Raw genomic sequence first — 14843 nt, forward strand, 5'->3', positions numbered from 1 at the left:
GATGTCAAAGGTAAGCATTTTGATGCAAATTCATCTTTCAAATTAGATGGCGATGTGGGCAGGTAGTTTCATGACATAACATGAAAAAAATTAACTACAAAATTAAAGACATATTCTCTTACAGTGAGAAGTTCATGGTTTGTGGAGACCACAGTGCGTGTGTTTTTTATATTTTCTGCCTTAAGCACAAAACAATCAACAGTTACAAGACACACAACAAAATCCATGGTGTTAAATTTACACTGCTCTATTTTTATATGGGAACAATCAGCAGTGTGTTAAAAGTAACACTGAAGCAGTACTGAAGTTAATGTGGTAATTAAGTGATTAATTAAGTGATAATTGATCATTAGTGATGAACACCTGCTGTTAACAAGCAGAATTACAGAAAGAAAAGAAAAAAAAGCTCAAGAACTATGTTACACACAAGATCCACAACTATCGCCTTAAAACTACAACTGACTTCCAGCCGCAGCCTTAGGCCGGGCATACAATGTGTGATTTCAGCAACGTTTTTTGTTAAATACCACTGCACGAGTAAATCACATGTGATGTCAAGCCAAAGCACAGGATTTATGTGTTCACACTGTACGGTCCAATTGACAAGCGGCGTCAAATCACATGCCCTATCGCCATTGTTTTATTTCTGTTTTCACGCAGATGCAGTGAAGGGAAAAAACACTGAGTTTAGTTGGTTCGTTAGTCCGTTTCAACTGTGCGATACCCTCATGAAGGGTGTCCAAAATTTCTGACAAGTCAGAAATTCATCCGACCATCTGATTGTCGCTCAGGAGAGGCTTATCACCTCCCATCACCCCCTGTACATTACACTTCAAAAGACACCTAACGATGGAAATTATTGTAGGCTACTGCATGTTAGCTTGCGTATTGTGCCCAAGAACATAAATTAAGTACATATGTCCATACGTCCTTTATTAACAAGAAACTATGCTTCTAACCACATCGAGAGCTGTAATTCAAACTGCATAAGTTTGCGACGCTGTTTGCGAATATACATTTGAACTATGGTTTTGGGAAAAATCGAATCGTTTACCTTTAGTTGGTCTCTTGACTCTTTAACATTACTTTTTTTTATATATGAAGCATAGTTGTTATAAGAAAAGCCACAAGCAAAAATTATCAGGTGCTGCTGATGCTGAAGACAATCATTGTCATGAGTCCGGACCCGGTGTTCCTCCTCACCACCAGAGGGCGCCACTTCCATTCTCCTGGACTCATTACCTTCACACTACACACCTGGTCACTCAATCACACACACACACCCCTGGTGCCCATTGTCACGGACTATATATTCTCCTCTCACTTACCACTCTGTCTGTCTGGATTAATCGTTGTTTGTGTAATTGTCTATGATTCCAGGTTATTGTGTTTTGCATTTTGGCTGCTTCTGTTCTTTTGCTTGTAATTTGTTTCTGTTTTTTTTTTTTTTTGCCTGGTTGGCCTTTTTGTTCATTAAAGAGAAGTCTTTCCCTGTATTTGGACCCAGACCCTATTTCTTCCATGGCGCTGTCTCTACCGCGCCGTGACAGAATCCAGACAGCTTTCTGTCATGGCGCACCCTGGAAACACACACAGGTGTGTGTGATTGAGTGACCAGGTGTGTAGTGTGAAGGTAATGAGTCCGGGAGAATGGAAGTGGCGCCCTCTGGTGGTGAGGAGGAACACCGGGTCCGGACTCATGACAATCATCTGATTCATTGATCTTGTTCAGACTCTCATATCTGATTATATAGGTGATGTGTTATTAAATTATAGTAGCTCTATAACACTACAGCATGAGATCCAGCACAGTATTACTATTAAGTCATCTGCAGGTCAAAGGTCAGTTCTTACAGTACAATGAAGTGCTCCAGTTCTTATCTTGTTTTTCTTCTGAACCCAAATGACCTTTAAATCAAAACAAATATCATACTGAGGTGTGAAATAGGCGCACGAAGAAGATAAATGAAGGCAAATAATCTTATTAAATCCACACAGAGGGTAGGTGGGAGACACATGTAAAGAAATGTTACAACAACATCAATACTGGACCAGGAAACAGTGAACTGACGACAACTTAAAAAGGAGGGCAAATAATTAATCAGACACAGGTTAACCAAATTACAAAATCAAAGGGGAAACAGAAACTAGGTCACACAGGAAAGACTATATATATATATATATATATATATATATATATATATATATATATATATATATAAATATATAGTGCATACAATTAAATAGAACGTAACTGCTTGTTTGTGTTTAATCAGAGGGTCAAGTCTTCATGGTTGGACCACGGGTCACCTTAAATAAAATGCCTCAACTTGACACAACAAATTCTTCTGTGGACATCGATCTCATTGGGATATCCAAGAACAACATTGAAAGTATGTCTAATGTTTTAGTTTGATTTTAAAGATGTGGGAAGATACATTAAACCATTACCTCTAAACCACATTTACTTAGTTGCTGTTGTTGTTGTTATTGTAGCTTATAGTACGGGGTGGCGAACTCCGATCCTGGAGAGCCGCAGCCTTGCAGAGTTCAGCTCCAACTCTAATTAAATCTTACCTGCCTGTAGCTTTCTAATAACGCTTCAGACCTTGATTAGCTTGTTCAGGTGTGTTTGATTAAGGTTAAAGCAAAACTCTGTAGGGCTGCAGTTCACCAGGACTGATGTTTGTCACCCCAATATAGTATTCAATATAAGTTCCTTTTTCTGTTTCTGTCACACAGGATCAGCTGCTGTGGCTTTCATGAGCTATGTCACGATGGAGAATCTACTGAAGCCAGACTTCTTCAACACATCAAATGACACGATTAAAACCATGATGTCCACTGTGATCTCAGCTACTCTTCCCAAAACCACCATCACTACACTCACCAAACCAGTCAACTTCACCCTTAGACACATCAGAGTGAGAAACTGAAATGTGTTTGTCCAACCTGAGAACTGATGAACATCTGGAAACATCTAATATTCAGAGTTCTGATATTTTCTTCATCTTTTTCAGGAGTTTGATCCCAGTAGTTCTCTGTCCTGTGTTTACTGGAATATCAGCGAGTGGATTGGAGGTGGTTGTTCTGTTTTAGAGTCCAACAACAGCTACACTGTGTGTTCCTGTGATCATCTGTCCACATTCGCTCTCATCATGCAAACCAGCCGCCCACCAGAGGTACTGAACATTTCTACTGAACACTGAACAGCACAGATTTGGCACTCATGAACTCTGACATGTTTTCACAGAGCAACTCTCAGCTAGATCTGTTGAATTTGGTGTGTGTGATCGTGGGGCTGGTGTTCTTCAGTTTGGCCCTGTTGACCTTTGCCCTTTGTCAGTGGAGTCCTTTAGTGAATAATGTGGCTCGAATCAACATCTGCATCAGTCTTCTGCTGGCTCACCTTCTGCTCCTGCTCACACAGCAGTTCCTGAGCCTCATACGTCCTCTGAAGGTGAGAATGATGAAGGAGCCCTACAGCTCAACACAGCCTCACTGAGAATCATCATAACCCTTTCTCTTGATCTACAGGTGTTGTGTGCAGTGATCTCAGGCCTTCTGCACTTCCTCTTTCTCTCCGGCTTTGTGTGGATGTTCATTGAAGCTGTGCTGCTCTTCATCTGTGTGAAGAACCTATCAAAGATCAGCTCTAAAAAGAGGGCGGTGCTTAGTACTGGATTCCTTTGTGTGATTGGATATGTGGTTGCTCTGGTTGTGGTGTGTGTGTCTGTCGGTCTGGTTCCTGAAGGCTACGGCAGCAAAGAGTGAGTGATCTGATAAAATATAGACACAGGCTCTATCAGTGTCAAGCACAAGATTAAAATCTGCAATACTTCACCAGTCAACACCTGAAATAGTATTTCTGACAAATTCATTCAGTTATATTGATTTTTCTCTGAACAGCTGCTGGATTAAACTGGATAAAGGCTTCATCTGGAGTTTTCTGGGTCCTGTTTGTGTCATACTAGCAGTAAACACATTTTTTTCATTTCTCATGAATTTTATTTATATTAAAAGGAAAACAAGGTGATTCACTGCTCTTCTACTTTGCAGTCAAACACGATTCTCTTCATCAGCATTGTCATCAGTCTGAACTCAGCTTTTAAAAGTCTCAATGCTGAAGTTTCACAGATTAAGCAAACCAAGTAACATTATTATTTAATCACACTATAGAAAATCACATAGTCAATAAAGACATAATAACACTCATTCTTTCTCTGTTTCTCTGCAGGATTATGGTGTTTAAAACACTGGCTCAGTTTGTGGTTCTTGGTTGCCCCTGGATTCTGGGTTTCTTCACTAATAACATTAAATTGCTGGTGATCCTCTTCCTGATCTTGAACTCCCAGCAGGGAACCTTCATCTTCCTGATCTACTGTGTCCTCAATAATAAGGTCAGTCACCACTCAGTTTACATGTGTAATTTGGATGTTTTCACTGAGGTCCTGTTCTTATTTTGGTGATCTGTGACTAAGTGTAAACTGACCAACACGGAGACTTCGGAAAACAATTGTGTGGATGCTCACATTCGCTCTGCATATCCTTGATGACCATGTAAACAATAACATCATGCTCATTGTTGTAGACATATGTATAGGTAGATTCCCCATTCGACCGCTTCTAGCACGCAGACGCATCCACCATCTAAATAATAGGGGATCTACCTTTACACATCTATGGTTTTAGCTGTATAAATGGTCATGTGACATGCATTTTCAGTTGTGTATAGTGTAGACAGAGATCGTTTCTGAAACGCAGTGAAAACAACAGTGTAGACGAGGATCATTTTCATTCTAAAATGCTGTTTAAAAACAAAAAGGCACTAGTGTAAGCAGGGTCTTAGAGAGGAATTAATCGATGTGAGATTAATACTCCAACTGGAAAAAAATGCAATGTTTTATATGGTTACATTTTATTTTGAATGTCCCCTTAATCAATCGACTGTAAGAAACTTTCAACTACATGCCATTTAACTCTCATTAGAGTATCAGTATGCTCAAGAATGGTTGAATCTAGTATGGTGGAATAAATTTACGCACTTGCAAAGACACTTAAAGTCAGTTTATCTGTTGGTTGACCATCAAAATAAAGTGTTAGATATATTTACAGTAGCAGACATAGTAATACTCTAATGATTGCTAGTTGACATGTAGTTGCTGAGTTACTTATCAACAGCTGTCTAAAGGGTACCATCAAAATAATCAAACTGATATTAAAATACAAATAGTTCAAAGCAAATGTTTCATATTACACATTCATCTGACCTTGGATAATGGCTGTTTGAGAGAAAAAAAACATATTATTATTATTACTACTACTTATAAGTGGTCTTTGACCGCTTTAAGTAAAGTAGCATCAGAAAAATGAGACTTATAATACATTATAACTATGAGAAATGTAATCCGTTGTAAAAGTGGATGGAACTTGTTCATTGTGTTATAAATCCTACTCTTAAAAGCTATAACCACAAATAAGCAAATATTATAATATATTAAAACTGTTATTATGAATATTCATGAGATGTTACAACATACAGTATTATAAGCTTTTTAATAATGCATTATGAATTCATTATAATGAATACCCTTATAATGTATGTAGGCTTCACAGAAAGTGTTACCAAAAATTCAGATCGGGTTTGATTCGTTTCTGCGTTTTTCACATCTGTAGCAAGAATTTTGAGAGGTGTTTTGAAAACTCAGAGCCACAGTACAAGTGAACAATAAAATCCAGAATGGCGACTGTCAAGTTGATCCACTTCGTCTCACAGCACAAAACACTGTAAAGATCCTTGCACACTGAGTTCACAGAAATTGGTGGTCTTCTTTTTTATGTGTCTCTGGTATGGCAGGCAAAGCGTCAAACTGAGCCACTGACGTCCTGAAGTAAACTTTGATTCGCCCGTGATAATCCTGCTGCTCCTTAATACCTTCCTTTCTATATTTTGGGATTGGATGGACCCAATATTTTCTTTTCTTTTTAAGAAGCGAGAGGACAACAAAATCATCCTCACTGCTTGAAGACTCCATTTATTACTGTTTTGTGAATTAATGAATACACATCGGACTCAGTGTGCAAGGTTTCTGTGCATGACAAATTTTTAGGATAACAATTACGAAGTAAGTGCATCCGAAAATTTTGGACTCAGTGTGCAATGGCCTTTACTCTTCCATGTCCTTCCTGTGATGAAATGTACAAATTAATTAAAACGATTCAAACTGTTAAAAATTCTCATTTAAAATGACAGAGAATACCTTTGGTCTCCAAGCTTTTAAAACTATTTAAAAATGTTAAAGTCTTGTAAAGATAGCATCAGTTTATTTCTTTTTTTTTCTTCATTCTTCTTCATTTTGTCCTAATAAGGCATTTTATCATCCCACATAGGTTATGGAAGTAAAGGAAAGCATGACTATTTGAATACGCGAAATCCACTTTTTCTAACCTGTTTATTCCAAACAAACTCTATTCTGGTTCATGAGTTTCAGAGGTTAAATTTGTGACCGTCGTCACTGATTTGTGGTTTTCTATTTAGGACTGGGGTTGTCGCTCTTGAGCGTATATACGGGGAACCAGGTAGGAAGTTATTTAAGGAAGTATGATTGCGTCTCTCTCGCTCTCTCTCTCTCTCTCGCCTTGGTAAGGCGTGCGGGTTATTCCAGGTCATGGTCACACTAGCGCACGGTTTGTGAGTGTTGTGGTAGCCCGTTTTGCATTAATGTGTTCATACTACATTTAATGCTGCGGTCTTTTGTGTATTAATGCTTACGATTCCTATTTTGAGGAATATTCCCTCATTGAATTTCGTAAAGCATTAAGAAGTTATTGGAAGTAATTCGCGTGTAAATTGAGTTTTTGAGAGAAAGAGTTTTTTCCAATTGGTTGTGAAGTTATGATGGTGATTGATTTCAATGCTAATTCAGGGCATTATATGTAGTGTGATTTGAGGAGGTTTTTGGTGTAGGGAGATTTCATTTTATTTATGTTGGCGCTCGAGTTGACGATTTCAGTTGTAATTATTGTGTGATGTTATGAATTATGTTTCAGGCCCAGTAGTTTAATGAGTGACAAAGTAAGCTTAATTGTTGGAATTATTTAATTGTTTAATTATTTGCCGATTTATTTGTATTAAAAGGTAAATGTTCCTGGGCTTGGCATTAAATTGTGATTTATTATTTATTTCCAGTTATTTCTTTTCTTTTCTTTTTCTGTGTTAAATATAATGTACTGAATTGAAGTAAAAGGATTAGAATTTATTATGAATAGAAAACTTTTGAATCAACTTCCCTGTTGTTCCTTGTTTTATTTATTCCATATAATATAATAATGTCAACATTATATGTAATATCGCTGATGATGTATTTAAAGTCAATAATTGTGGTGGTTTTTACCCCTGGCACCCGAACCCAACTTTTCTAAGGCCAAATACCGTCACAAATTTATATCATGAAGTCACTCAGATCCTCTCATCTCATTCTTGTCCAGGTCAGGGAGCAGTACAGGAAGTTCTTCAGATGTCTTTGCTCAAACAACACAGACAACTACAGCGTCACGTTCAGAGTAATAACCACTGAATAAGTAATACATTCTGCTCAAGTGCCATTAATATAAAGCTGATTTCATCTAACAAAATCTATGTTTTTGTATGCTAAATGTTATAGTCTCAGATCATTTCTGCAAATGAAAGAAAAACATGTTATTCTACAGTGTCTTATTTTATAGCTTCTTTATTTTTATTTTATATTTTTTATTATTATTAGGCTTGTATTATCAATATTGGTGGAGGGTAAAAAGCACATTGCACATTGAACAGCTAATGGCTTCAGTGTAAAATTAATCTGTTACTTAGCTTGAATATTGAATTGAAATGTGAATTGCATTTTGCTTTTGTACAAGTCACATTGGTGTTTTCCTGTACTATTTGAATGCATTTCTGTTTAGCAAATATGTTAATAAAACTTAATAATAAACAATGCTAAAGAGATAGTGAAAGTGTGTAAATGTGAATTACTTACAAATGTGTGGCTTTCCTGAAACTTCACTCTTAAAAATAAAGGTGCTTCACAATGCCATAGAAGAACCTTTTTGTTTAAATGGTTCCATAAAGAATCTTTAACATCTGAAGAATCTTTTCTGTTTCACAAAAGCTTCTGGCGAAAGAAGGTTCTACATATCATAAAAAAGGTAAGAAAGAGGGCGCAGAGGCGGTGAAGCAAGGGCTGCTTAGCACCGTTCTCGCGAGAGCTTATGCGTGCGGATACGGTTCCGTGCGCTTGCAGTGAAAGAATGCTCCCTTCATGTATGGCAAGCACAAAGGGTCAGAATTACACTATAGATTAATCGCGTTTGCAGCCAAACGCCATCAAATACGGGATTTTAAACCATATTTGCGCTGCAAAATACGCCATTGTGATTACAAACGCCGTAGAAAAATGTGCTATAATACGTCAATGATGCCGTATCTGACAGTGTTTTAGGCCCTGTCCACACGGACACGGGTATTTTTATAACCGTGACTTTTTTTACGCGGTTCGGCCTTTCGTCCACACGAAAACGCAGTTTCAGGGCACCGAAACCGAACATTTTTGAAAACTACAGCCAGGGTGAGCATTTTCAGAAATGCCGGTTGCAGTGTTGTCGTGTGGACAGTATAACCGGGGTTTTTACCTTGCGACGGAAGAGTGTGCGCCGTTATCCGCTGTGTTTGACGTCAGATTGTGCGCTGCTGACTGCTTCTGATTGGCCAAGGTGACTTTACGATTTGGGTTATATCGCCGCCTGCTGGTGTGGCATGCTCTTGACAGCGCTTGATAGCATGTTTTGGCGTTTTCATGTGGACGGGATTTTTTTTTAAACGCAGGAGGAAAAACTCCGGTTATAAAAATACCCGTGTCCGTGTGGACTAGGCCTAAGTGTGAATGAAAAACGTTTCGTGTTGCAATATGGCGTTTTGTTAATAGTTTAATGAGCCACGCCCACTGATTCCTACAGCCAGTACGTTTGAACGGTTTTCACCCAATCAATGGTAGACTAAAACAGACCAGACTAATTAAGCAAAGATCATTTTAGCTAAATTAATTAATAGGATATATTTACATACAATAGCCCATAACTTTCTGAATATTTTCATCTCTACTAACATTAAACATTTTAATTAAAGATTGCACCTCTTCATCATAGTTTAATGTAGGCTTATTGCTAAGATTTCATGTTCAGCAATTATCCTACCTTCCCCATTTTATGTATTCAACTTATTACACAGATACCTTTTACTACTGCATTAGTAAATAACTGGACACAGCTTTGAGTATTGTTTCCAAAATGAGAAAACGTCTCTAGTAAGCGAGATAGTGTTTAAAAGTTGAGCATCATATCATGTAGTCGCTTGTTGATAGCCTGCTTGTTAAAGTGCCCAACACCCAAACCGCACCGAGCAGGTCTAGCCAGCATTTCTTCATGAACTTTGATTTACCGGTAAATCAACGTTGGGTTCCATGGTCGAATCAATATTGGATTATGTTTAGATTTTGCAAATTGGATCAAAGTTGATATTGTGATGTTGTTTCACACTAGTACCTTTCAACATGGGTGAATACACAAACTGTGCTAGTTTGCATTTAGATCAACCCTGTACATTCACAAAGGTTAGATGGCTTTACCACCAACTTCAATAAACTTCCACAAGCTCAATTTATTTAAAACAAGTTTTAGTTTGGAAACATTCTGTATAAAACAGATGAATATTATCCCAAACTTTAGCTTGTAGTGTTTTTGCATGGATGTATTGTTAAAAACCTGTTGAAGAACAATCCAAATACAATATTTAAAGACATATTTAAAGCATGTTTTGCGCTGCACTTGCAAGAAAATCCCTTGTACTTAGAAACCCTTGTACTGTTTTGACAGAAACCAGTTGATCTTTTATTTTGGTGAAAGACTATAGTTTATATGAAAACATGTTTTACTAATGTGTGTCTTTACAAGAGATTTGTACATTTGTGCAGTGAAAATGTTGAATTGTTTGAGAATGGAACCTGCAACAGAAACCGTGTCTGTAGTAAAGGGGTGAGGAGCATGTAACCCGTCTTGATTTTTGTCGACAGCCAGAGGTGGCACTAAATTTGACAAGAGACAGTCGCCTTGAAATTCTTTACGCAAGCAAAACCCTGCCTTGAATGAAATGCATTTAATATTTTAAGTAGAAATGTTTCTTCAAATTCTGATAAAATGTTAGAGCCAGCAGCCTCGTGCATAGTGTGGTTGTGCTTCGGGTGATCCTTGAAAGTGTCCCAGCGCTAGGTCCTTTTTGACGCTGTGTCCTCCTCTCTCTCCCACTTGTGCGCTTTCTGTATGGTCCTGTACTAAAAACTCATTAAATATCAAAGTTCATATTTAATGAGTTTTTAGCTGAAATATTTTTAACTGAAAACTGAATGCAAATTAAATTTATCACATACAAAATTTTCACTTTTCAGTTCAATAACAGTGGGGTTGGAAACAAAGTGCACAATACTATTCATTAAACACTTAATGTATTCAGAGGAAAGTTTGCAATATTAACAAATTATTTACATTTACATTTAATCATTTAGCAGACGCTTTTATCCAAAGCGACTAAGTATTCAAATTATTCACCATCATTGTTTTCAGAGCCCCAGTTACACAGTTTAATCAGAATCCTAACTATGCAGTGTACGTATTTGGTAAAACAAGTAAAATCAAATAAAGTAAATTTTCATTAAACCAAGTAAAATCACAACCTATCACAAAAGGTCAATGAATCTCTACCAGAAGTGACAGTGCAGTGTAGCAGATGAACAATTCCTTAGCAATTTGCCGATAATAAGCTGGATCCTTAATGATTCTACAAGGGGAAAGAAGAAATGGTTTACTGAAAAGTTCTTAAAAGCAGGATTTCATTTTATACCATTTCCTTAAACCAGTGGTTCTCAAACTTTTCATACAAAGTACCACTTCAGAAAATATTTGTCTCTCTAAGCACCACCATAATGACCAACATTAAATTTCAGCAGCATAGTAGGCCTAACTATTCAGCTACAGCTCTGCACAGTTTTACAAGAGGCAGTTTTATTCCTAATAAGAATATTTATAGTTGTCAACCACTTCAACATTGAAAATACACAGTTTGAACATTTACACATTAATCCATAGTGGTAAAAAAAAAGTTAATGATTAAATTAAAATGTGTTACTGTATGGTAGTGTACTTAAATGTAAAACAACAGTAACAAATTGTATTAACATTAATTTGTTTAATTTAGTGATTCCTCTGTGTACCACTTGAGGGATCGTGAGTACCACTAAATGCCCCAGTAGGGGTAGCTGCAGCCTGGAGCAATGGGCGTGCCGAAAGGTAATGCAAAAGCTGGCTGTTAAAAAACACAAAAAAACTCTAGCGAGCCATAGACTCTTAATCGCAGGTTAAAAGGAAGCCATAAATTCAACATTATCCTATAAAACCAAATTTAATTCTTCCAAGGTAAAAACGGTGTTAATTATATTAAGAATATTATTTTAATTTACTTTTGAAAGTACCCTCAAAACTTCTACAATGCGCGGGTTACTGACATCATCACAACTGCAAGTTTAGGTCTTGATTTATCAATAGTCAAAAACAAATTGTGGCCTAGTGGTTAGAGAGTTTGAGTCCTAACCCTAAGGTTGTGGGTTTGAGTCTCAGGCTGGCAATACCATGACTGAGGTGCTCTTGAGTAAGACACTGAACCCCCAAATGCTCCCCGGGCGCCGCAGCATAAATGTACACACAGTGTGTGTGTGTGTGTGTGTGTGTGCGTGTGTGTGTGTGTGTGTGTGTGTTCACTGCTGTGTGTGTGCTCTTTGGATGGGTTAAATGCAGAGCACAAATTCTGAGAATGTGTCACCATACTTGTCTGTATGTCATTTCACTTTCAAATTCTAATTATTTTTTGAGAATACAAACATCTTTTAACAGTTGCCACCCCTGTCTCTAATAATCTCTTGCTTCCACCTACTGGACCTAACTATGTAAACCGCACTGAAATCATTGAAAAATTCCCACAACACTAACACACAGACTGACAGCCAGTCTTGTCACAGTTTATATTTTTAATATCTAATAAACTAGTTTCTTGCATTTAAACTAGCATTTTGGAATTAACATTATAATCAAAAAGTGTCAGTCATCTAGTTGTTATTAGGGAAAATAATAAATGCTACATTGATGAATAATGCTAGGATTATTCTGTTGGACATACATTACTGTTCAAAAGTCACCAAGCCTGCATTGATTTGATCCAAAATACAGTAAAAACAGTAATATCATGATATATTATTATAATTTAAAAAAATAATTATACAATAGCAAACAATTTCCAGCATCATTACTCCAGTCTTCAGTGTCACATGATCTTCAGAAATTCTTCAGAAAGATTTGGTGCTCAAGAAACATTTCTGATTCTTAACAATGTTGAAAACAGTTGTGTACAATTTTTTTTTTCAGGATTCTGTGAATAATATAAAAGTTTAAAATAACAACATTTATCTGAAATAGATATAATTTGTAACAATATACACTACCGTTCAAAAGTCTGGGGTTAGTTTAAATTATTTATTTCTTTTTTTGGGTGTATATTAACTAATTTAATACTTTTATTCAGAAAGGATGCATTAAATTTTTCAAAAGTGACAGTAAACGCATTTAAAATGTTACAAAATATTCTATTTCAGATAAATGCTGTTCTTTTGAACTTTCTACTCGTCAAAGAATCCTGAACACAATTTGTACCCAACTGTTTTCAACACTGTTTCATATCTTCACCCACTGGTTCCTGAAATCACCCTGAGAGCTGTTATGGAGAAATGAGTTGACTTCTGAGAATCTCCTGGACATGCCGATGTTAAACTTATGAGCTATTATTAAGACTATATCCTGTTTGCCCAGTTGTCTTGCACTCTTTGAATAATACCTGATCTCATCTCCATAGTATCATTACAGCCTGATAGCATTTTTCCATCCTCTTTCTACTGTTTCATTAATAAAAAGGTCCTTAAACAGATCCATTTGAAGTTAATGATTTTTCCTTTATCATTGCTTTCTGAGACATTATGAAATAATTATTCCCGTGCCGCTGCTGAATCTGAATATAAGTCAGTGAGTCTGAAAGCCATCTGAATATTTTCTACTGTTTTTGAGAAATTTCAATGTATTTTGATATCACATGCTTTTACGGCTCTTCAAGTGCTTTATATGAAGTCCCCTGGGATATCTGCCATAGTTGCCCTTTTGGGTCGGCTGCTTTGTAGCTTATCTCTCTTTGTTATGCAACAGTGGACTGAGTATTCTTTATCAACACAGAAGCCTGTTCTTTTATGTAAGCCTGTTTTTAATAAATAGCATATAGTTATGCATATTATGATCAAATATATTGTGAGACTAAACCCCACCCCCACAAAAAAAAGAAAAAAAGTCTTATGGTGGGGATTTATTTTGAGCACTAGTTTTATTCAATTAATACTACCTGACGTCAGTATTTTTGTGAGAGTACCTTTCACACTTTCACACCGTCTGTTTCTCCTCTCTTCTCTCAGTCTGTTTTCACTGTTCATCTCTACTCCTCTCTGGTGTCCTGAATGGATGTGTTGGCGGAGTCTCTATAAGTCTGTGTGTGCAGGTCATTTCTCTGTGGTTCTTTGCCTCCATGTCATGCTATACACTCGTTTAATTCCACAGGTAACCATGATTATCCCTTACATATTTTAAATACAATATGTCGTGTTTCTGGGGAGTAGTGGTTGTAGCATAATAGTGTGGTGAATGTCAATAAAAAGTTATTACTTCATTAGATGACATAACATTTTCTAGATGTTTAGTTTTTGTATTTCCTAGGGCTGTCACCTACATCACAGCTGCTCTAGAGTGATCTCACTTGAGTGTGATGATGCTCTGCGCCACTAGAGGAGCACGAGTGTGTTTAGATCTACTGCGAAGGAACACGTGACTAACTAGAAACGAAAGTGAAAGAGGATGAAAAGAAGAGACGACATTTTAATGTTTTCCAACTCTACATATTTAAATCGCCTGTTTTGTGGTAAGTTAATAATGTATGTATTTATTTATTAACAATTTACCATGTAAGCTTGTATGTCGCCTTCACTGAGCTGCGTTTTGTGTGTTGCTGTTCTTTACACTGGATTTAAGACCTCGATCAATCGACAGTATAACAATTCGACACGTAGGCTATAGACAACGGAAGTGCGTAGCTGAATTATTTTGATATACAGACTTTGACTACTGAAGAGGTTGAAGCTCGGAAGAATACGGAGACAGACGATTGCGAGAGCCATAAATATTTCACTTTAAACTATAAATCCTAATTTTTGCAGACTTGCACTATATAATTCTATTAGGCTACAACGCTTTATAAAGCGTCAGATCAACTGTTCTCCTCCTACGACTCGTCCTCCTCAAAATAAAAAAAAGAAAAGAAAAAGAAGATAAAAAGGACCTAAACCTATGTTATATCCTAGTATCAGATACTGAAAGGATTTGCTAAAGTGAATTAAATGGGCTTTTACGTTTCTGTCTGAACAAAAACTGAGTGCACAAAAACAAAACGATTTAAAATTATTCTCCACACGCTTTAAAAGCTGGAAATAAAGATAGACATTTTATAAAAACCCTTTTTGGTTTATTTGTGGTTATAGCATCCCATTGGCAAATTCACTATATATATATATATATATATATATATATATATATATATATATATATATATATATAGTACCGTAGTATAAAGAGTAGTATACAAAGCTTTATATTTAGTTTTAAATTCACTCACA

The 14843-nt window shown here is 36.6% G+C and overlaps 1 protein-coding gene across 1 annotated transcript in view; it reads left to right on the forward strand.

Annotated features, from left to right (window-relative positions):
• Positions 1–13634, forward strand: part of LOC132144283 (adhesion G protein-coupled receptor E3-like) — a 28166-nt gene extending 14532 nt beyond the window's left edge. Inside the window, exons 7-16 of the mRNA XM_059555063.1 lie at positions 2277–2393; positions 2743–2924; positions 3021–3182; positions 3254–3460; positions 3538–3770; positions 3910–3976; positions 4060–4151; positions 4238–4400; positions 7489–7563; positions 13593–13634. Coding sequence (XP_059411046.1) covers positions 2277–2393; positions 2743–2924; positions 3021–3182; positions 3254–3460; positions 3538–3770; positions 3910–3976; positions 4060–4151; positions 4238–4400; positions 7489–7563; positions 13593–13634 — 1340 coding nt within the window. The remainder of the gene's footprint in view (positions 1–2276; positions 2394–2742; positions 2925–3020; positions 3183–3253; positions 3461–3537; positions 3771–3909; positions 3977–4059; positions 4152–4237; positions 4401–7488; positions 7564–13592) is intronic.
• Positions 13635–14843: the final 1209 nt, after the last annotated feature.

Source organism: Carassius carassius, chromosome 7 (genome assembly GCF_963082965.1).
Source record: "Carassius carassius chromosome 7, fCarCar2.1, whole genome shotgun sequence".
NCBI classification, from domain to species: Eukaryota; Metazoa; Chordata; class Actinopteri; order Cypriniformes; family Cyprinidae; genus Carassius; species Carassius carassius.